The sequence below is a fragment of the Xyrauchen texanus genome, chromosome 14, assembly GCF_025860055.1.
Source record: "Xyrauchen texanus isolate HMW12.3.18 chromosome 14, RBS_HiC_50CHRs, whole genome shotgun sequence".
Taxonomy (NCBI): Eukaryota; Metazoa; Chordata; class Actinopteri; order Cypriniformes; family Catostomidae; genus Xyrauchen; species Xyrauchen texanus.
In genome coordinates this window covers 10,446,497-10,471,584 of record NC_068289.1, presented here as the reverse complement: position 1 = coordinate 10,471,584, position 25,088 = coordinate 10,446,497, and the positions used below count along the sequence as shown (strand labels likewise).

Sequence of the window (25,088 nt, the reverse complement as noted above, 5' to 3'; positions counted from 1 at the left end):
TCGGTTTTGCTGATTAAACTTTTTCATGATTAACAGTCACATTGGGATTTGCTGTATCTAAATCTTTCATCATTGACATTGGCGTCTTAGCCCTGTTACACTAACCAAGGGGATCTAGTTCAGTAGTGTGTGTGTGTGATTAAATAAATGACCCTTTTCCTTAAAAGTTGAGTGTCACCCATGGCACCAAGGAATAGAAACAACCCACATAAGCCTATATTTTTTCTGTGCTATTCAGTCTGTTGAAGGATGCGAGTCTTTGGAAGTCTCAATCCACAGATTCAACAGTCTTGATAATGAGTTCTCACCAGACATGGTTTCAATTGCAGGATACTTTGCCCATACTGAAGGTGCTAATAATCCTTAATGCAATAGGTTCAGATGCAATAAATCCACAAGAATGCAGCAGGTACTCAAAAATAATTATTAATCCAACAACAGCGTGAGTTTGTAGTTGAGATGGTAATGAAGGGAGCTCCTCAAGATGGTGTGTAAGTTCTTTTTATACCCACTTCCCCCTTCCTGTCATGTGATCACATGTCACTGACACTCACATGCAAGTTCATAAAAGTAATTGACTATCCAGTCTCACACACACACACACACACACACACACACACACATATATATATATATATATATATATATATTAGGGATGCACTGAAATTTCGGCCACCAAAAATGTTTTGGCCGAAAGAGAAAAAAGGCTGAAAATATGAGCCGATATGCCTCCCCGCACCTCAGTGCTCAGGTTTCACTCTCGATGGATCTAATCATAATCGCGGTGCTGCCAAGCAAAGGCCGATGTCAGCGGTGTGGAAATACTATATAATACTAATAAGCAGTACCGCTGCAACCTATACGCATACTACGCAGTCTGCGTAGGGCACCATCTTTCCCTAGGAGGGCACCAGAAAGTCCACCGGGTGCCGAAAAAACAGTTGCGGAACACAGTCGATCGCTTCGCTCATATTACGAACGCGACAATCCTCTTGACTACTGGGGCATGAACAAAGATCGCTTTCCATTGCTTGCGCAGACTGCACGCAGGTATTTATCTGCCCAAGCACCAGCACAGAGAGAGAGACTATTCAGTGTAGCATCTCATGTTCTTGAGTTGCCAGAAAGCTGACCAACTTTTGTTGAAGAGAAACCTCACGCTTTTACTTAAATAGAAAGCAGTTCAATTTGCTATGTGTATAGCAATTACATTAAAATAGGTTTAGCCCTGCAAAACTTTGTTCTTCAGTTGAAGCTACATCTGTCGTTTAGATTTAAGTTTGTTGTAGTTATATTACTGCTTTTTTGCACTGTGGTTTTGCACAATAATTTTATATTAAAGTATAAAAACGTTTACATAAACAGAATAGAGGCCTCTGCAGTTCTGTGTTCTGCCTGTTGTTATCATTAAAATGACTTTGTAGCATATTTAAACGTTTTGTATTTGCAAGATGCCAGCCTAGAGCTGCTAAGTTCATTACTTGACTGCTGTTTTGCATATCATTAGTTTTCTAGAACGTTACATTTATTGGATAATTGGTAAAAAAATTAAATAAAATACATACATATGCGCACATTATGTGGCAGTGCTACACATCCATATTTTTATCTTCACTTCAATGCATATTTTGTTATTTTGATAAGATAATCAAGTGTTCTATTTTATTAACAATTTTTATTTATTCCCTTCAACAAATTAAATAAACATAACAGAAAATACAGAATCTAATTATATAAATTAAACAGAAGCAGTAATCACCACTCCCAGAATATCTGCCCAAAAAAATATGCTAATCCCAAAAACAGTACAGAGTAGGTGGCGCAGTTGTAAAAACCTAAGAATTGAGACCTGGGAATCCCAAAATGCCCAATTCCCAATGCGTTCTAAGTCAAGGTGGTGGCGGAGGATGAATCTCAGTTGCCTCCGTGTTGAAGACGTCAATCCGCGCATCTTATCACGTGGCTTGTTGAGGGTGTTACTGTGAAGATGTAGCGCGTGTGGAGGCTTCACGCTATTCTCCGCGGCATCCATGCACACCTCACAAGGCGCCCCACCGAGAGTGAGAACCACATATTCTAGTGACCGCGAGGAGGTTACCCCAAGTGACTCTACCCTCCCTAGCAACTGGGCCAATTTGGTTGCTTAGGAGACCTGGCTGGAGTCACTCAGCATGCCCTGGATTTGGACACGCTACTCCAAGTGTGGTAGTCAGCGTCTTTACTCGCTGAGCTACCCAGGCCCCCGGTCACTGAGCATATTAACCTCCCTCAGAATCCACTCTGAGCAGAAAGGGGACTTGAAAATAATACATAAGTTTGTGTTCAGCCATATACTTAAGGTAACATTTAAACAAATGTACGAATGAAACACTCTTGACACTTTTGTCCATACTGGGTACAAATGCAAGATAATGGGCTGTAACTTCTGCGGTTAGTTTGATAGAAAGGCTTTGCAATGGCAAAATAGAGGCAAGAACTTCCTGTTCAATACAAAACCAGGGAGGTGCTCTCTCAGGTGGAAGCGAATGTCTGAGACCGAATGGATAATAATAAAACAAAATCTTGTGTAGGCCCAGCACATCTTTGTCAATCTGCCCATGTAATTTACTGAAATGTAATCTGGGACATTTACCATTCCAAATGAAGGAATTTGCTATGCTATCAAATTGCTTGAAATACAAGAGGGGGACATCTATAGGGATAGATTGTAGCAGGTAGTTGAATTTTGGAATACAGTTCATTTTAATAACATTAACATTCCTAGTCATAGATAAATGTAATGAAGCCCATCTATCCACATCCCTCAAACCTTTTTATTATAGGGTCAAATTTAACTCTAACTAAATCACACACATTTGCTTGGAATAAAATACCCAAATACTTAATGCCCTGTTCGGGCCACTGGAAGGCACCAGGCTGAAAAGCTGTTACTGGGCAGTATACTGTCAGAGCCAAAACTTCAGATTTAGACCAGTTCACTCTGTATCCTGAGAACTTAGAAAAGGAATTAATAATTGTGTGGAGGCAAGATGTAGATCTAGTAGGGTCGGAGACAAATAATAAAATATCATCTTCGTAAAGGAGGAATAATCTCAAAGCGCATGTAGATTCATCCATAAAACTGTCCTGAAGGTGTTACTTGACAAAATAAGCTCCAGCCGCTTGGCAGAACCAGCACAAAAAAGCAAATGTTCAGTGAGCCAGTCCACTCGGCTGCAACATGAGTGCAAGCAAATGACTTAATCACTCCAATGTCTTTGCAAGAAATACTCCGTTAAACAAACTCCATCCAATTGGAGGAATATGTACAAAGAGCATGTAGATTCATTCATAAATCTGTCCTGAAGGTGTGTTACTCTACATAATAAACTCAAGCTGCTAGGCAGAACAGCAAAAAAAAAAAAAAAAAAAAAAAATATGCACTCAGTTTCCTCAAAGAGTCAAGTGACTGTTCAGTGAGCCGGTCCACTCGGCTGCAAAGTGAGTTCCATATAATGACTTGCTCACTTCATTGACTTTATAAAGGACATTGCTTGCTGTGGGCATGCGAATGGTTTATGGCCCTCCTTAGCATCTATTCTCAATTTGTTCGGGAATATCAGTGCAAAAGCGACCTTCCATTGATGTAAAAGTTTCTTGCATTCCTAGAATGGATCACATTTCTCTCTGTCGGGGAACAAGAAAATGCAATGATTTTTACAAGATAGCCTATCTTTACTCCTCGCATAACACAATATCTTTATTGGATGATCTCAGAAATTTGGCCAGAATTGATCAAATTGATCAAATCCCTCCGCTGCTCACCAGGCCAGGAACCCTGTGAGCTTGCTCGATTTCCATCTTATGGCCTGCTATATTAAGCAGATTCGGAAGGAGCCCATCTAGGAATTTCCCCATATCCTATCCTTCTTCACCCTCAGGAATTCAGGCAAAACGGACGTTATTCCGCCAGCTACGGTTCTCCATGTCCTCCAACTTCTCCCAGACACACTCCAAATACACCTTGGCGGTTTAGCAGATAATTCCCTCTCCAATGACTCCAGATAATCTATCCATTTCTCAACATCCCCCACTCTTGTAACCACCACAGTGAACTTTGCCTCCATTGCAGTGATTGATCGACGTATCACAGCAAGATCCTCCAAGTCAGTAATGACCTTCGTCAACATTGCCGAAAGGTTCAGCATCTCTTGCCGCATTTCCCGCACTTCTCTGACTAAATAAACTCCCAGCTCGGGGTGTTTAAGCACATAAGTGTCTCGCTTGAATGCTATTTAATAATAAATAGCATTCCGACACACTATTCTTCTCACCACAATTGTACAGAGTGGTTATTGTAGACTTTGTCAGTTCGAATCAGTCTGGCCATTCTCTGTTGACCTCTCTCATCAACAAGGTGATTCCGTCTGCAGAACTGCCCCTCACTGAATGTTTTTTGTTTTTGGCACCATTTTTGAGTAAATTCTAGAGACTGTTGTGCATGAAAATCCCAGGAAATCAGCAGTTACAGAAATACTCAAACCAGCCCATCTAAACTAAACTGCGTTTAGAATTTAACTGGACTCTTGTAGCCTTCATGTCTGTGCCCATTATTGTAAGGAGATAATAAATATTTTTTAACATTCAACAAGTTGTTGGCCAATTAATCGTTATCTGCCTATTCCACCACCTTAGTTCTGAAGAGGTCGACCCTTACGTCAACATTTTCTAGATTAACAACTTGATTTTTTTAAGCGGTTGAGTAGTGTAACCAATCACAAACATTTTTGTTGCTTGCTTTGGTTTTAATTTATTCAATGTTTTGTTTTTCACGCTACTAAGAGGGTAATTGTTACGCTCAGTCTTGATTTAGTTATGAATTGGCGATAAAGTAATTCAGGAACACCATTCTCATCTTGTTTTGGATGTGTAGTCTAATATGGCATACCATTTTTACCATACCATAGATTGCCCATGTACAAAATAATTATTTTAATTCAAGTCCTAGTAAGTGAAATTATTCGCAATGCAATATCAAGGGAAATAATCTACAATTATGATTTTTGTCATAATCATGCAGCCTTTGTTCATAAAATGATGCATGCATGCACACAATTGAACATATTTACACTCTCTTACAGTGATAGATAATCATATTAGCTTCATGAATAGTAGGTTACTGGCCTGCATGGTAAGATTGGGTTTACTTGTATTCTGTTTATGATCAGAAGCATTGTACTACAGTATGGTTTGTCATTATCGAGAAGGCTGTGCAATTGATCTTTGTGATAGATTGTTTTCATTACTTGGTACTTATCCCTGTGAGGCTGTATGATTCAGAGCTGGTGGTAACTAATGCCCTTCAGCTTTCCCTTGAAGTTTCATTAATAGAGTTAATAATCATAATGTTGCATTTATTCATGAATGCAGGGAGGCTTCACAAATCATGTCTCAGTGCTTTCAGAGGAAAACGCAGAACAAACGGAGCTTTATGTTTGTAGGAATACTAGCACCATCAATCAGTGTGGTTTTTGAACCTTTCATGAACCTGTCTGCTCTGCCACATGGAGCTTGAATTCAGTGCCGATACATTCAACACTTGGTGGAAAACCTGAATGCATGTAGTTTATGTTTTACTGAACATGCATGAATAATTTGGGGTTGCTGTGTCTGATAGGTTTCTCAATGATTACCATAGATACATACTGAGCTTGCTTTTGATGTTTTGTAAAGCTCATCATTCACCAAGACAGATAAAGTTTCTTTCTGCCTGATACATAGTGTCTTTTCTCTGCATCCCCAGCTCTAGTTCTATCTTGGAAACTATACACGTTTTCTTCTCAATTTGTCTGATCAGTTGTACTTCCTGGATTGCTAAATTATCATTTGCATTGTATCCTCTAGTGTTGTCATGGTACCAAAATTTCAGTAGTCCGTACCGATACCAGTGGAATTTCACGGTTCTAGATACCAATTTTGATACAACAGCAAAAATATGCTAATATGATAATGTGCTATTGAACACATAAGTTTAGTTATTTGTAATAATTATTTTAATAATTATTATTAGTTTACAGAACATGTTTTAAAGTTGGCCATTACTGGGCAGTGCCTTCCCAAGTGACATATTTTACCCCATCAAAATTGAAACGGAAAATCAATAGACGTATAGAAATCATCAATAATTTTCACTTGTATACAGTTCGCTCAATCCATTGCTTATTGCGTCCGATTGCCACTCTGTGATAAAGTTGAAAAGTACAGTATGGTATGTGAAATTGCTTTTTATGGAATGCGGTGAAAATTTAAATACGGCAGCTTTTTAAACTCTACAGACTCGACCTCAACAGATTAAATGGTAGTGGGTTTTATAAAGGTATTTTGGTTTGGTCATTGCTTTGAAAATATCAAGCTTACACGTACGGTTAAGATTATAGTGTTTACTATTCCATATCCTACTGGTGATGGCCCTGTGAAGATTGCAGTCTTTATCGCACACTAAATGTAATTTTTATTTTCTATTAAGAGTTTGTAAATGTGTCACATGAAGATGTAAATTAAACTCTATGTTAAAAATAACTGGAAACATTGCTTTTACCTATTGCTGCTCATATCTAATTTTAAGAGGGAAAATAAATGGAAAAGACTGGGTTGGAAATAATTCATTAAACTGTAAAATAGTAAATAGACAAATTGGAAAAATGTACTCCAACCACTGCCCCATGCATTGATGTAATACTACACAAAGTAGGCTACCGAAAGTTTTCAAATCTTTCACACATCCTCTCTCTCTCTTTTGCATGCATGCAAATTATCTCTCACTCAAACACTGTGCACATAATGAATAAGTGTCCCACCAACCAACAGGAATTTGCAGAGGATGTAATTGTTTTTTTAAGAATGGAAATTCATTGATTTGAGCCAATCACAACTTTCTTTTATTAAAGTTATTGAGTCAAACAAAAGAATAGATTCCTGTATTGGAGTCGACTCAGATTCTGGGACAAGTCAGATTTGAGGAATCAACTCTTTGGAGTCAACTCTCCATCCCTACTTTTAAGTCACGTCTGATCTCATCATTTTACATTGTACTTTGAGTCTGACAAATGAAATGTTGGACAGTTTTGGAGTGTTTGTGTTTTAGATTACTGGTGTTTGTATATGTGGTAATTTTGAAATGTTTTGTTTTAAATGTTATTACTGTGAAGCACTTTGGTCAACTCTGTTGTTTTAAATGCAATATAAATAAAAGTCAGCTGAGATTAAAGCACAAATGCTGTGATTTAATTAAGTAAATATATAGTGGCAGGGCGGAGGGCGGGGCCAGGTGGTGATTCTACACACCCGGTCCTTTATCAGGCTAATCAAGCCTCCGAGAGGGATAAATGCCGACGGCGGAAGATTGTTACGGGAGAGAGAGATTGTTTACGGGCATGTCCGTCATGTTTGTGTTTGTGTCATTTGTTTAAGGTTTTCATTAAACTATTATATATATTGTCAAGCCGGTTCTCGCCTCCTCCTTGCCCATCTAAATACTTTGTACAATAGTTTACATGTTCTGCATGGTTCACAGTGGATTAGTGCTCTGCTTTGTCATCTCATAAGTCATGAATGATTCTCAATGTGTGTGGAGTTTCCAGAGTATGAGCCGTAGGATTTAAATCAAATCAAATCACTTTGTCACACTACCATGTACTAGTGTTGTCAAAAATATCGATATTTCGATAAATATCGATACTGAAATATCTGAACGGTACCAATACTAATTTCCCTAAGTATCGATACTAGCCGAGCTGTCACTTTCACTTCTCTCCAAAGGCGTTGACAAACACCACACACACTCGCGACTCCTCTCATTCGCTCTGGTTAAATAGCAAAAGTGAAGTGAATGTAAAGATGGCGAAGTGCATGCGCGCCCTGCGACCAGTTTTGTTTGATAAAGAACACAGCAGGAGTGCTATCTGGAAATATTTTTGATATGAAGCCAGACATCCCAAGTCTCCCGGAAGTTCCGGAGTCTCCCGCGATATTGATAGCTTCTCCCTGATGCCCGCAATTTAGTTCAAATCTCCCGGAATCTATAGCGCACATGCGAGACAGAACATACTGCACGCATAACATAGCGCGCACACAACATACATAGCGCGTGCATGGTAGAGAGGGAGAGAGCGAGAGACCTTATGAAAGCTAGTCAACCCCAACTCCCAGTATCTGAAATATATATATATCATTTCATACTGTTTTCAGATGGATGGCGGGCATCAACGGCTGTTCTTTGGTCTGTTCTTCAAAATATAATCACGTGTGTTTCTTCAAACATGTGCCTTTGTGTCTAATTTCTTGTCATATGTCCTTCTGAGACATCTTACATGGTCGCTCGCCACAATGGTGGGGTAGATGAGCAAAAGTACCTGCCACTGCGCATGAAATACACGCATTTGGTGAGTTTGTGGATGTTCAGTTCAAACCCCGAATATCGGTTTTAAATACTTATCCTCTGAACATTTCACGTCAGCTAGATTACAGTCTCTCTTGTTATATGTGTGACTTTCTTCAGTAGAACACATACAAAGCTTTTTGGAATATATTTCAGCTCTGTAGGTCCATACAAAACAAGTGGATGGTGATTAACAATTTAAAGCTCCAAAAAGCACAGACAGTCATAGTAAAAACAATCCAGATGACTCCAGTGGTTAAATTAATGACTTTTAAAGCAATACAATTGCTTTGGGTTAGAAACAAATCATAATTGAAGTCCTTTTCACTGTAATTGTAACTTGCTTCCGGTCACTCTCCGATGCCTGTCCTCAACGGGACTCGGTTCCCTCCACCTCTCGCGTGACTTAAGCACGTTGGCATGTTCAATTTGCTGCTCTATTTGTTTACAAGAGAACACTTCACAAGCTTTATTGGTTTTGCTTTCATTTCAACATGCCCTTGCTTATGAACAATGTTCTCTTGTAAACAAATTGAGCTGCAAATTGAACATGCCAATGTGCCTAAGTCACGTGAGAAAGTAAACAGTTGTAGTGAAAAGGTATTAAATATCGATCTGTTTCTCACCCAAAGTGATTGTGTTGCTTTAGAAAACATTAATTTAACCACTGGATTGTGTTTACTATGATTGTCTGTGCTTTTTGGAGTTTTAAAGTGCACCATCCAATTGAATTGTATAGACCTACAGAGCTGAACTTTTCTTCTAAATATATTCATTTGTGTTCAGCAGAAGTAAGTCAGTCAAAAATCTGGGATGGCATGAGGGTGAGTAAATGATAAGAACATTTTCATTTTTGGACGAACTAACCCTTTAAGCAGCAGCATGTTACTGGAAGTGTTTTGGCTTGTAGATTGTTGTGGATTATGTGTCCAGCTCTTTTACTGGATGGCTTTCCCCATGCACTGTGGCCTAGATTTATAGACAGGCTGAGTGCATCTTGGCCTTGTTGCACTGTTGTTTCTTAACTTTTCCAAATGCCTGTTAGTTAATAGAGGTTAAGCTGTAGCCTTGCACTCTGTGTTCCATATTTGTGGACAGTTCGACCTCTGTACTGTAGCTGTCACAGCTATGAGCTACTTGACTGTGTGTTATCATCCCCATAATAGAGCACAGAAAAGTGTTGTTAATTACCAGATTTCCTTTGCCATTGAAGTCTAGGCAGCTCACAGTCTTCATTTTTTTTTCCTGCAGCTGTGTAATTATGCATTTAATGCGGTTCAGGATTAAAGGGAACGAGAAATGCCCTAGATTTAGTTGCACTAATCTTCACCCCTTTTAAAGTGTCATACATCAGTGTACAAGAGCAATCACTATCATTTTAATAGAGCACAGTCACCACTTTGAGGATTTTCTGTCTAATTTAAACTGTGTGTGTATACTGCAACCCATGATTGCATTTCTGCTTTCCGCATTGCTTTGTGCTTTATTCTATTGACTGAGTTATTTGACTAGTTGCCCACCATCTGACTAATCAATTTGTGTGTTTGGCTACTTATGTAGATTTTTTTTCTAAAAAAAATGGTTTAGATTCATATTTTGAACTATGGGGCTGTCAACGTGCTGTGACCATATTAGACCGCTTGTATGGTAAACTCTCTTGGAAATGTTGCATTTTTAAAATTAGCCCCTTTAAACCACAGCTATAAACATTCAGCTGAAATCTTTGGCCAGTGCGATGCGTCTTGCTCTGTTTTTTGAGTGTGCTGCCATAAACATTGCATTTGTAAGACATCAAGGCATGTACATCAAATAGAAAATATATTGGTGTCCTCCAAATTGATTTTAAATTCAAGAATGGCTCTTATGGCTCTTACAATTAACCTGGGTACATTTGAAAACTGCATTTTCGTTTCAAAAACTACCACACTACCATTTTCAAAAGTTGCTTGTCCACACTGAAACTTCTGAAAACAATTAAATCCCATTACTGCACATGCTGAAAAAAGAAACACAAGTAAGAACTGTGGCCCTGCATTATTTCCATGCGTATGAAACACAATTGTCCTCTTTTTTTCCACCCTTGGAAAGCAATTCCGAGTAAACTTACTGTCGCCTTTGAAGAAATTCAATGTGATGGTTGTACAAAGGGACATTTATCTTTAACAATGCTATCAAAGTGGACTTGCTACAACATGGGCTACCATCTTGACTGTTTTGAGTTGAATGAATTGGATTGCTTCACATGACAACAAATACGTCATTGTTTTCAAATATCTCAGTTTTCCTTGTCCACATTCAAATTTATCTTTGTAAAAGTTTTTTCGAAAAAGGTCAGTTATCGCTGGTCAAAAACGGTGTCTCAGGAAGGCCAAAACATAGCTAAATTACCACATTTTCAAATGAAAACTTATTAGTGTGGATGTGTCCAAAGAAAAGTGTCTGATAGTGTTCAGGTGAACCTGAAACCCAGCTGATTAGTGCTTCCTTAAAGGTGCTGTTACATTTACCTTTTCTTGGCTAAATTCCACAGTCATTTCACTGGGAATCCTTGCAATCAGAAAATTACGCCTGATGAACTTCCAGTAACGAAGAATTTCCTCACACGAATTTCGCATGGGGTTCAAGTTTGATGAACTTTGACATGCAAATTCACAGTGCTGACCAGTTGAAAGTTGCTTGTTTTGGCAGTGACCTCTCTGCACAGTGCTGAATATTCTCAACGAACAAGCAAATAATTGTCGCTGTGAGTTTCTTTTTAACTTCTCTCTCCCATAGTTTAAAAGATACTGCTTGACAAGTTGTTTTTGCAGGTTTCACACATGCTTCACATCCTCTTACACCTTCATGAAATTTCGTTTTCGATTTAAAAGTGGTAAATCGGACCAAGCCTAAAGACTGATAAGTCATTTCGGCGAACAAAAGAATAGTTGATTTTAAACATATGTAGTTTTGCACATCCCTATTTCCACTGACCCAGACATGTCAGTTTCCAGCAGGAAGAAGAGAGTCCTGTGATCTTCAGCCAGCATGCTCAAGAATGTTCCAGGCTGGAAAACTTAAGTGGAAATGTGCTTGACTCGTAGAATCTAAATACTCTGCATGTCTGCAAGCCTTTGCCAGAGGCATTCAATAGTTGAGTGTGAGACCTTTAGAAGAGGAGGTAGAGGAAGTGCTCAGGAGTCACAAAGGAAGTTATCAGGCCATTGAAAAGGGACACTTAATTACCCAGGCAAATGTAGACTGGAGCAGTGCTGCTGTTTGTTTCATTAAACTTAAGAATGCCAGATGCACTAGAGCTGAGCTGGCTGCCAAAGCAGCTGATATCATGGAAAATCCTGGCCGTCTGCCAGCACATTTGTGTGTGAAAATGGTAAATGGCTATTTTTTTGCTAGTTTACTTGAACTCTAGATTTTTTTGTAAGGTGTAGTGGCCGTGTTTTAAAGTGGATTAATTTATAGAGACAACTTTTCTGAGTGGGTTAACACAACCCTAATGTGCTGTTTTCTGTGGATCCACATCTACTGTTATGAGTATTTTCTGTTACTATTGTCTCCAGTGAACACTACGAGTCATAGTGTTCTATTTTAAGCCTTTGAGTCCGGAATAAGTAAACATAATGTGTACTTGGGCGTCTAAGTAAGCTAGTGGTTTTGTTTTATTTTAGTGTATACTATGGTTTAGGTTAGCTTGTGCGCTTACATTTTTTGGTCCTGTCTTCTTGAACATGATGGTTTAGGCTAAGTTGTGCATACAGAAATCACAATGTTTGAATATTTACATGTTCTTTGACTTACAGAAAAAAAGTGAAAGTGGCATTTGAGCAGTGGAGGAATTGTAATCTATTATGGACCATCACATTTGGATGTTTGGGTGCCAAGTGGACTTTGCTAAAAGTCATAATTTACACACTGGTTAGAAGTCTATGGATTGGTCTGTGTATTATAGAGAATGAAATTGAATGTGTGTGTCTCTGTGGATAATGTATTTGCTTTGGTTTCTTGATTATTGCATTAGCGATGCAGATATTTATCAAACACAATGCTGGAGTGGGAGTGGGCTGTCCAGACAGACTGTCTGATCAGGACTCTTCCTGTATCTGTTAGTTTCATTAAAGCTCTGATTATCCACATCACTTCCCACATTGCCCTCTGTGTCCAGGAAAATATTCATTTAATTTGTGCTACCATATAAAAATCTCATTTCATTCAGGCTATATTGTGGTCCATAATAGAAAATGAGGTGTGGGTAGGAAAATGGTATGTTTATTAAATTCATTTCATGGCAAAATTGGTATTTTCAAATTTGACCAGAAAGTGTAAGAATGCAGTGTGGAGGTGGGAGTGTGTTCTCTGAGGTGGACAGCATCTTATTGCATCATTATCATCATGATCATCATTACTGTTTATGAGACTGGTAATGATGTTAGGCTTGGTAATGGACCCTTCGCCAACAAAAGCAATTGCAGAAATACGGCAGGAGGCCTACCTCTCACTGTCATCAGGGCTAAAACTGCAAAATGTTCCAGAGATTTCTATCATTTCATTACCTGGCAGCCTTGCTATCTGCCGCTCTACACATACCCCCATTTAGAGGCGCATAGCTGGGAATATGCTTTAATGTGGCATGTAATTCTTACCATAGACTGGCATACTGTTGCGGAATGCCAGAATAACATTGTTGAATGCAAGAAACTGCACCGCTCATGGCCTTTGGCTAACCCTCATTCTCCCAGCCGCACTGCTAGCATTCAAAAGCTCAGGGCTCATTTGGGTGAAACTGTGATTAGACAGGTGCATTGGCTGTTGAATATCATTCTGCACACAAGCTGCGTGATGAGATTGTGTGGGATTCAGGTTCATCGGTTTTGTTGTTTGAGCGGAATACAAGGTTTTTAGTGATCCATTAGCATTGCTCTGATATAATGATTGCACAATAAGACACATTTGGCATTATATGTTGGGGATTTCAGCATAGACCTTTTTAGAATTAAATATATAGAATAAATACAAATTATATTTTTAGTAAACACAAAGGCCTTATAACATTGGAAAAGATAATGTACCCTACCAATCAAAAGTTTGGATACACCTAATCTTTATGTATTTCTACTTCCCACAATTAAGTAATTACAAATTTGAAAGTATGGCAGTAAGGCTGATCAAAGTAAAGTGATAAAAAATTTCAACGCACGAATCACAACTATACTATATTGTAGCTTCTTTAAAATAGAAACCTTTTGCTTGTAGTACAGCTCTGCACGCTGTGGGTATTCTCTCAACCAATTTAATAATATGTCCACCATCTTTCTAAACAGTAATGACCATTAAATGCATGTGAATTTCACCAAACATTCTTACATATTTAGGTCTTAAGAGACCCGGCATTTATATCTATCAAAAAATGTATCTCAAAAGTTACCAGATAGTGTAAATTTGTTTCTTCATCAAATAGCAATGCCAAAAGTAATTGTTGACACAAGAGCACCACCTTGAGTAAGAAAAAGTATGTATAATTATATATGTTTACGTGCAAATGGGATAAAGATAAGTCACCATTGTTGCACAGAAAATAAAAGTAAAAGATATAATATTTAATTGTATGATTATAGTACTCCTTTCTCTTGTATTAAACAAATAAATATCCTGTGATAGTAAACTTATATAGATTTTAAAAAATGTATTTATGGAAGTACAAAAAACACGACACTCTTACATACCTAGTGTCTCTATTGACCCTGTACATTTTTAGTACTTAAAAGTACTATATGTAATCAATTTTACTATACTAAAGCATAAAATGACCATAATATGTAATTAGAGAATTAAGTTGAAATACTGGCTTCTCCGATAACAATGCTACAGCCAGTATATTCTACTTTGACGTTTCCATTCCGGACCAGAATTTCTGTTTATGTTTTGGCCTGTGTGATCCCACCCACTGCCCACTCAGCAATAGTATTTCAACACTGCCGCGTTGCCAGATTTGAACAAGTTTGCAGGCAAACAACACTGAGCTTCAGTCATGGAAGCCAGCATACAAACTGGATCAGAGATAACAGATTCCACCTCACCTAAAAAGCCTTGCCATCCATAGAAAAACCACCATGACCAGAGTCGTAGTAAAACAAGGATAAATATTGGAGATGCCTTTGTAAGATGGAGACAGCTTAAAGCCCAGAAATCCTTTAAAACTAATGCAGAATTGGCTTATTCTGGTAACCCGCATGAGCTTTGAGTCATGAGCTTGAGTCTTGTTGTCAATCGTACATATAGCACCTTTTAAACCATAAAAAAATTACAATTTTGTTTTTTTTGTGTTATACTAAAGAGTTAGAGGAAAACTAAAGAGGTCTGGGCACAAATTAATGAGTTACAAGGGGTGGAGTTAGGTCCTGGGTCTCTAAAGAAATTAGGGATGTGTTTTAAGAAGGGTTAAAGGAGTCCCCATGTATGCTTTCCACTTGTTGGCTGCTTTTCTTTTACTATCCTGTCCAACTCGTGCATTAAAATTAACATTTTGAAAAGAAATTCATATGTTGTCACAATTAACATTTGTTTACAAAACTTATTTCAAGCATTCAAGAATTAGCCTTTCTGAAATCAGTCCATTGTCAAAACGTTTGACTTGTAGTTTATATGTTTAGTTTTCACTACCTGAATATTGTTTTGTCTTACATGGCATGTTGCATTGTGTAAGATGGCATTCCACAGTAAGAGACTCACATCAGCTTGGTGTGTACCAAAAATACACACATCAGCTGAGATAAAATATTAAATATTTACATCTCCCAAAACCTTATATATGATGTGGTCTTATTTGTGCCACAAAGTAAAGCTATCACCCATCACACTTAATCAAATTCTTTTTATAGATAATTCTAAATAATGATTATGACGGGGGTGTTCAAGCATAGTGTTTCCAAGAAAATGTACAACAATAGCTCCTTGGAATGTTATTTGTCAAATTCACCAATATATTTGAAGAAGTTGTCTAACAGGTTTTTGTGTACCAGAAAATTCAGTGTATTAGACATTCAATCACTTATTGAAATATTGGATGTCTTCAACTCATGAGAATCATGTTGAGCACAATAATATTATTAAGGCTAGATGACTGCTCACCTGCCAAAACAAAAAGTTAACTTTATCACTGTACCAAAAGAATACATCAGAAAGGCAGAAATATTGGTATAAGTTCATTTGTGGCTGAAAAGATTCATTGAGTAACTTGATTACAAAATATCCTCATTCATCAAACTCACTTTGTTCTCTCAAATCACTGTCACATAAAACTAAATGTTGGGATTTCTAACAAGCCAAAGTAGGATCAAACAAAGAATGCAAGGAGTGCTGCTTGGGTGTGAAGCAATTCCTACTGGTGCTCTTAGGATGTGGGATCTTCTGTTCAAACAAAAAACTAGTAGTTCAAGGCACTCAAAGTACGGTGTACATTTAAAAAGCCTTTATTGAATCATTGCTATTAGGTTAAAAACAATCAACAAAAAAACAAAACAACAAAAAATACATTTGCGATATGATTGTTATACATTTTTGACAGTATTTTTAGGGTAAAAGCACGTTGATGATTGAAAATACTGTGCATTAGGTATCAAAAACTTTTTGTCCCAATATTCTCATCATTAACATTATCTAACATGAAATACTCACTTTCTGGCTTTGGTTTACATCACAGCCATAAACCATGATTTGCTACTAGCTATTGCTTGTTCAAGGCAGGTGATATAAGGGGGAGGTAATATTGAATATAATAATATGGTAATATTGAAGGAGGGTGAGTAAATGATGACATAATTTCCATTTTTGGGGCAATCTATCCCATACAATAATTTAACCCATGAATGAATAAACTTTTGGAGCTGTCACATGCCACTAATTACCAATCTAATTTAACTCACCTTTGCTCACTTTTAGCTGCAGTAGCAGTTGAAATTGTGATTTAGGGCTGGGATAAACGATAATTTTTTAAACGATTAATCTAGCGATTTATTTTTTCGATGCATCGATTAATCTAACGATTAATTTTTTCAGTACGATTCGATTTCGATTCGATTAATCGACTTGTGACAACACCGGTAATACCGGTTTCATCGGGGGTGGGGGTGTATGCCGGGAGTTTGATTGACTGGCGATCTGATCAATCAATCATAATACGCCATTTTTGTCCGACAAAGTAGTCAGGAGAGAGAAGATTAACGTCGGTGGATTTGAATTTGAATAATGGATTGTAGGCTACTGTACTGACATCATTCCGCGGTTAAAACAACAGTCCTTCTGATGTAGGCTACATTCATGTTTAGCCTATTTGATGCTATAAATTAACCAAGGATAAGATGACCGGTTCACGAGCAGCTTTAACTGAGGCAATCTGTCACGACACATTAAAGAGCCACAAAATAGTAGGCCTATTTATGGTTTAATTTTCTTTGAATGACCAAATTTGAAAGTTGAGACTTTATTAAATGTTACCTGCTTGGTCCTGTCTGTCAGCACGTTGTCAGTGTCCTCTATGTATTTTTCACGACATTCATAGCTATAAGCGCATTATTAATAGCTATAGCTTAAAACTTTAGGTGTCGACAACGTATTATAGCCTACTCCAACATCGAGTGCAAAGTGGGGAGTTGAAAAAAAAACTTACGGTGCTCTGTCGTCTGCAGCTGCTGGTGCATTGTCGTGGTGCTAGAATGGAAGGCCATCTCCATTTTGCAAAGACAACATATCACCGAATTGTTTCCTTTTAAATTAAAGAATTCCCATACTTTAGAGGAACGAGTGCATGCCGCCTTGCACTTCTGATAGTCTGAGGAGCCACTCGTGTTACTACTACTCGCCGGCGCCGCCATCTTTGTTTTGGGTCCGACGAATCGGCGCGCATATTTTGCGTCGACGTATTTTTTGCATCGACGTCATCGATGGCGTCGACGCGTTGTCCCAGCCCTATTGTGATTGTTTACATCAAAGATATATTTTCTCTTGGGCTGTTTTTATTTTTTGGCCACCCCTTGTAGGTAGATGGGCTACTTTTGATTGTGTCAATGCAGAGCTGTTGGTCTGGCTTCTCCACTCTTATTTTCCAGGGATCCAATAATTTTCCATGTCCACCAATATGAACATCTCGGGCTAAATAGTCTTTGTTGTGGCATGAATCAGAGGGACACAGACTGTTATAATATGTGCTTCAGAGGAAGATATATGAGCACTCCAGAGGAAGAGAAGTGTGTAAGCACTTAAACATCATGAGCTCATACGTGTCTGTCGTGGCTCTTATATGCAGGACCATTTAAACAAGACAGTGGTGCACACCAGTCTAATATCGTGGTAGGACAATGGCGCGTAACAACAAAACAAACCGATTTGCAATATCGATTAAACGCTTTTAAACATACTGTAGGTTTACTCTTAGTGGTGGTGATATATGTTAGTATGTACTGAGAGAAGGTCAAATCTGGAGTCTGTTTTTCTCCAGTGCTGGGACTTGGCTTTTAAACAAGCCTTTCATAAATATCTATGAGTCATACATGCAATTATAGTTCATCTGGTGAAAGCTGAAAACTCTATAGACCTTCAAAAGCCAAGATAAACAGGGTAGGACCATATCAATGTCATGTTTCACTCTATCAGTGGAGTTTTGCATTTACTCCAAGCTAAGGTAAACACCATTTAGGCATACCATACCTCCCACTGCTGGCTTTAGTCTTTCTACATAACATTGGTTGAAAACAATCTACTTTCAAAAGTTGCTTCGTGTGAAGTGATCAAGCAACATAAATGCATCCAAAAAATAAGATGTAACGACAAAAAATCATCCACAAGATGGAATTAAGTAATTTCTCGTGCAAAAGCATGCACAAGTCATGTTTATATATTACATCTTGACATAAGTTGAAATTGAAGGTTATCATTACATGATGCTGCACTTATGCTGGAAGACCTACACATCTGATATTTTGACGCATATCAGTATTTTCTCTGTCTGATTTTCCGGTTGTCAAATACAAATAAAATCAATGTAAACTTATGTGATCGGTGCACAAATCCAATATGGCAACATGTTTAATCATTAAACCTCATTGGTTCTTGTGTCGTGACATCATGAGATGCTTAAGATTCATTGAAATTTTATGTTATTGACATGTTGCTATTTTTAATTTGTATTTGCGAGTGAATAACTACTTAAATTTTGGTGGTCAGTTCATCATACATGGTGATCCCATACCATCAGAAGACTTTGAATATGGCCAGTGAGTCATATTCATGTTCTTCAATGTTCAGTGTTGTTGTTTTAGGCTGGATGGGTTGCTCAAAACAAACAGAGGAATTTTCATAGACCCACAGAGACACAGTGTTTACGGCTTTCTAAAAAATTCACTACAAATGTTGTATAGTCGTCTCTGGATATTAAAAAAGTTTTCACACCAAAAATTTTAGCTTTACTTCTGCTTAAATTGTAAAGTGTGTCATAAATTGCTGTTTTATGGAAATATGCAATTGCGACATTCTGTAAAATACATCCTTTTGTTCTATAGAAGAAAAAGCTAATATGTGTTTGGAACAAGTAAATTAAATTGGGTGAACTATTTCTTTAAGATGTGAATCATATACAAGTGTTTAGTTGCAGGTCAGATTATCCAATGTATGATACCATACATCTTGAATTAAAAATCACTTTTGAAAGTGGCCCAAATTGGATTGCTTAAAACAAATAAAAGTAAACTGACCTCATAATTATTTTTGCTGTTTTGCTTTCTCACATACATGCATGCATGCACCAAGGTCTTGGCCCTTATTCACAAAGATTTGTATCTTACCACTAGGAGTTCTCCAAAGTTCCAAAGTTCATGGCCAGGAGTTTTTGCTCAAAACTAGTGGTTGACTGATATGGGTTTTTTTAATTACCAATGCTGATATCCAGAGAGCAGGGTGGCCGGTGTATCCGAAATGCTGAAATATCACACAATTTATTAGAGTAAATTACAAACTATAAATTGCTAAATATATATATATATATATATATATATATATATATATATATATATATATATATATATATAGCAATTTATAGTTTGTAATTTACTATGTATTTATATATATATATATATATATATATATATATATATATATATATATATATATATATATATATATATATATATATATATATATAAATAACTGTTATTTGGCACTATTTTTATTCAATTTCAACCTAAACTAAAAAATAGTATTGTAATTTAAATGGAAGATTGCAGTTTCTTCAGATTTCTGTTTAGTCATCAAATTTTTGTTAATTATTAATTTGTTTAATACATTTTAATACATACTATTACTTTGGGCTACATCTGTAAACGTAGGCAGCTGACTTGCTATCTTGCTGCCTAATCAGTTAATGGCTTAACTGACAGCTGTTTTGAATGAATGGAACTCTTAAGGAAACTGGTCTCCGAACAGTTTAAAAAGAAACTTAATTTCAACCTACCTCTGTATACAGCCTGCAGAGGCAGCATTTTCCTGGTTTCTGGCATAGCCTTGAAATTGCACTCATGCGCTCATGCAGATCCAGCTCGAGCCTCAATCTCCTGACAGTTTCAATGACCTGGATTGCCTGCTTGGATTGTCATCATGATTTGTGAATCGGACGAACTTTTGATTCTGGCTAATGAAATACGCGCTTCAGAGGAAGATATTAGATAAGCGCTCGATGGGGAGATAATGCTGGATTTTCATGAGATTCATTAATTATATCTGTTTAAACGAGATATCTGCATATTTGCAAACATTATACAATACAAGTTTATTGATATTTATCTTATATCATTATAAAAGGAAGTAAAAATTTACAAGGAACTGTTGAGGATAGACCGTTAGAATGCATGCTTCAGAGGAAGATTTATGAGCGCTCCACAGGATGCTGGATCTGCTGAAGTTGTGTGAGGTTGGGTTATTACATCTGTTTAAACGAGATATGTGCATATTTGCATTTTTTTTATCATTAGACAAGACAGTTAGAGGTTACAGGGAACTGTTTAGGAGTGAGGGGAATGAAACTGGTGAACACTTTAACATTATGAGCTCAAACGCATCTGTTGCAGCTCTGATTTGCAGACCGATTAAATGACACTCTGTTACACACCAGTCTATTATTGTAGTAACTCGATGACACGTAACAACAAAACGAACCCTCAAGAAACAAATCGGCCAAATTTTAAAATGTAATTTTTCAAATAACTGTTCTCTGTCTACCACTCACTTTCATAAAACATGACATCATCCATAAGTGAACTCCGCCTTATACTTATCTTAATATTTCCTTAGTAAAACTTGCTCTTAGCAGTTTTGTTAATGGGTTTTAAGCAGTGGTCGACCGATATATCGCAGAGGTCAATAAATCGGACAATATTCTGACTTTTTAAATTATCGGCCTCTGCGATTATATCAATCGACCAAAAAATATGCTATGAGTTGTCATATGCTGTGCGCTCTGGAGGGGGCATAGTTTGATAGCTTATTCTGCTGATGGATGACATTAATTCCCTAATCATCCGCGCTACACGGTTTTATTTTGATGTGGTCAGCGCAGAGTTGTCAACTTTATCTCCAGTGTAATTGGGTTGTTTCAGTTTGTGGGAGAGGTACCTGTGTCTTTAATTAAGTGTAGCATCTGGACCAATCTGACACACATTTATTAATTATTTAATGAATAAGCCAACAGATGTCTCAAGACTGTAGCAAGTAGAGGCCCAGAAGGGCTCCATTTATGTCAGATCCCCCATTGATCGTTATCAGCAAAGGAATGCACAAAGCATGATTCACTTCTTTCCCCCATAGGAAATGGACACCAAGAACAACAGACGATTCTTCATTAAATTATAGACAAACTGCATATGATTACTGTTTATTTGTGCATTGTGGAACGCGTTGACGTTCTTATGCATCGATGAAACTGTTTTCATTAGTGTTGTCTCAGATCACAAACCAATGGTGTTGGTTGCTATGGCTATGAAAGTTCACGGGAAGACCTAAAGAGACTCTTTTGGGGCAATCTACAGCGCATGCTCAACCTTTAAACGTCATATTGTAAACACAGTACAGCTAAGCTAATAGCACACAACACCACCAAACAAACCAGTTAGCGAACTTTCATGGAAACCCTTAAATACGCTACATAAGTTTACAATAATGAAAACACCCTTGCGATTCAGGCGATACATTTTTTAAAGGTCATTGTACACTTTATATATGTAGTTATAATATTGCAATATTATTTTATTAAAATACATTGACTAAATTGTGATTCAGGCGATACCTTTTTATTTGGTCAATGCCGTAATATTGATACATCATTTTTAATGTGGATTGACGGCAACAGCCCTGCTTCGGATAGTTTGTGAGTCACTTATAACGACCATGAGTGACATTGACCATAGACCATTCTAAAAGGGAAACCTCTGGGGAATCACCCATTTTCAAAATAAAGAAACCTCTAACCCAGAGGAGTCTGCAAAGAAAAAGGAAAAGTGACAGAACCTGTAATAAAACACTAATCAACATTGGATTGGCTTTACAACTACAAAAAAAGACACAGAGATGGAGTTTTTCTTGCTGGAAAGATATTTTACTGGACTGAGTGAGCTAGGTAGCTCTGTTAGCACTGTAGTTTATTGGATAGCGTTAGCCACTCTAATGGGGCATTTTATTATGGATTGTGTTACTGCAGTGCTTTCAATTTCATTTTCGAGGAAGGAAGGACATTGGAATAAAATTGACTTTTATGCTGGTAACAATGCCAGTCTCTAAACTAGTTATCTGCCTTGGTCTATTTGCCTGCAAGCTAAGTTATAATAGTTTTATCTGATATGACTTGCAATCATTATGTCTAACGTCATCGTTACCTAACTTTTGTAACTATTTATTTTAAAACAAATGTTTTCAATAAGTCAAAACAACAGCGGAAGAAATGCTACTTACCTGCACATAAGACATATTTTCGGATATCCATCTTTCTCTTCCTTCCTTTCATTATTTATTTATTTTTTGATGGGAGGGGTGAGTTTTGATGTCATTAGTGACACCTACAATCACCTGTAACCATGGTTACTCCTAAAACCATCAGATTCGAAGCCCAACTCACGTAAACAATGTCCCAAAAGAATGTTCCTCTGCTAGTAACCTGCAGTTTTATGCTTTAACTGCTAGAGGGGCAAAAGTTACATTGTGTAGCTTTAAGAGTTTCTTCTAAATTTGTGCAATTACTTTTAGCCTTCAGAGTGTTTGTGAATACAGGCCCTGATGTGTGACCGTTGTCTCTGAGAAATCTGTATTGCTTGACTGTGTTAATGTGGCTGAAGAGCACAGATTTGTAGTTGCATCACACATATCGCTGGGACCTGGTTGATGGTTGTTGTGAGCTCACGGGTTTGATGATTTGTGGGTGTTGATATGTGCTACTTTGCACTCTCAGCGCTAATCAGAAAAGTCCATTAGGCCCCCCAGTAGGAGGTTGCAATGGAGGAGTTCAGTGGGTACACTGTTCTGTTTGATGAAAAACGTCCTGTCCTGCTTGTACATCAGGGTGTCTGGATACACACTGCGTTGATGTTAGCACAAACACACAAAAAATATTGTCAGCCCCGATGGGCAGACTCAAGCCAATGACACTAGTAAAATATTTTTTAAAGCATAGTTACAGTTCAGATTCCGCTGTGGGAAATTTAGGTCACTGATAAGTTTGAGGTCAGTGATGTGTGTCATTGTGTGCTCTTACTGATAGTTTACACCAATGCTTTGTTTTGCAGGAGGGAGATTTCCTGGTACGAACGCACCATGTTGAGTACTGTGATGGGGGAATTCTGGACCCTGATGATTTGCTAACAGACCTCGTGGAAGACAAGGACAAGGTAAGGATTATGAAATGACAGTTGGGTTTTGAAGGAATAGTTCACATACAAAGGAAAATCCTGTCATTGTCTCACCTTCATGTTGTTCCCAAATCTCACTCTCCATTCTGTAAATCTGTACTGGAATGTCATATTTGGTACAGACACATGCAAGAACTAGGGCTGTCAATTTAGAATTTTTTAATCCTATTAGATGATGTACCGATTAATTAAATGAATTTATCACATATATCAATATTTGCAGAGAAATAAAAGATAATTCAAAATATACACTTAAATATACACTGACAGCCAAAGTTTGGAATAATGTACAGATTTTGCTGTTTTGGAAGGAAATTAATTATAATGTAATTAAAATGATATTTATAACTATTAAACTGATAAATACATTTATTATATAGTATATAATATATACAGTAAAATAATCCAGATATTTCAAACACATTGCATTATTGTAGCAAACGAGTACAGCATTATTTTGACCAGTGTGTCTCAACCAGGTGTCTGTGGACCCCTAGACAAAACAAAAAGTTTGTTTAGAAGTATATACTGTTTGTTTTATTTCCATATGATTGAACATGTGCCTATTACTGTCACTACAGTCCACAGCAATCCATTATACAAATAAGTTTGTCAATCTGTCTTGGGTAGACTTGGGTAGATGTTGATTTATGTTCGTATGTGTCAAGATGCTTTTGACAATTTTAGTGCATCTCACTGTGGTTGTGTTGCTAAAATTCCTTATTGGGGAATTTATGCATGGTCAGAGCAGAGGGCATGATACATTTTTTTTGTAAATAATAATCTCACTTAATGCGTTAAATTATATGGTGAGAGAAGACTTGGAAGATAACGTGGAAGTTTTCTGGACAATTTAGATGATAATTAAAGGTGCACTCAATACGTTTTTGTTTGTGTCGTCTTGGATCTTCACCGACACTTCGGGGCCTGGATGCAGGATCATTTAAACGCAATAGATTTCAGTTAAAAATATAATTGTAGAAAATCATTATTCATAGACAGCCATGATTAATTTAATCCACGAGTAAAAGTGTCCAATAACAGGGTGGTTATTGTGATTAAGCGAGTAGTATTCAGCTGATCATGTGATCATGGCAACTCCTTTTTCACAATAAATATTGACATCAGCAGTCTCCCTGGTGATCATGATTTCAAGCTCGATTACACTTGCTATAGCACCATCTAGCACTCAGCGCATGCCAGTAGCGGTTCTTGCTTGCTTGGTGCCCTGTGCAAAACCCGCTTCAACACGCCCCCAAAGTATTTGTGTGTCGGGGGGGGGGTCCTATAGCACTGAGATACTGTTTAAAAAATCTTCGTTTGTGTTCAACCCCAATGGTTAGTAATGGCAATTATCCCAGGGCAACAAAACAATGCACAAAACCTGCTACGGATTGCTTACCAGAACACATTTACTCGTGCAAATGTGAGATGGTTTGTTGAGAAAAAACATGAAAAATCACAGGTATGGTTGCAAGGTAATATGCACCCAATATGTTTCCTGTGAAAATGATGCAGAACATAGTAAATGGTACAACACTAAAATGTGAAGTACTTTCAGGTCTTTGATAGAGGTCATGATAGAAATTTTGAGCCATAATATATTTATTACCGTTTATGGACATAATGGTCATTTACTGTTCATAATGGACACCCAGCATACACTTCAGCGGTTCATATGGAAAGTGAATCGTTGACATGCTTGTGAGGAGCCCAATTGGACCACCCTCACCCAGGAA

General features: G+C 37.4%; 1 protein-coding gene across 1 annotated transcript in view; it reads left to right on the top strand.

Moving 5' to 3' along the window:
* pard3bb (par-3 family cell polarity regulator beta b) overlaps positions 1–25,088 on the top strand; it is a 463,809-nt gene that overhangs the window by 3,555 nt on the left and 435,166 nt on the right. Inside the window, exon 2 of the mRNA XM_052143015.1 lies at positions 23,227–23,328. Coding sequence (XP_051998975.1) covers positions 23,227–23,328 — 102 coding nt within the window. The remainder of the gene's footprint in view (positions 1–23,226; positions 23,329–25,088) is intronic.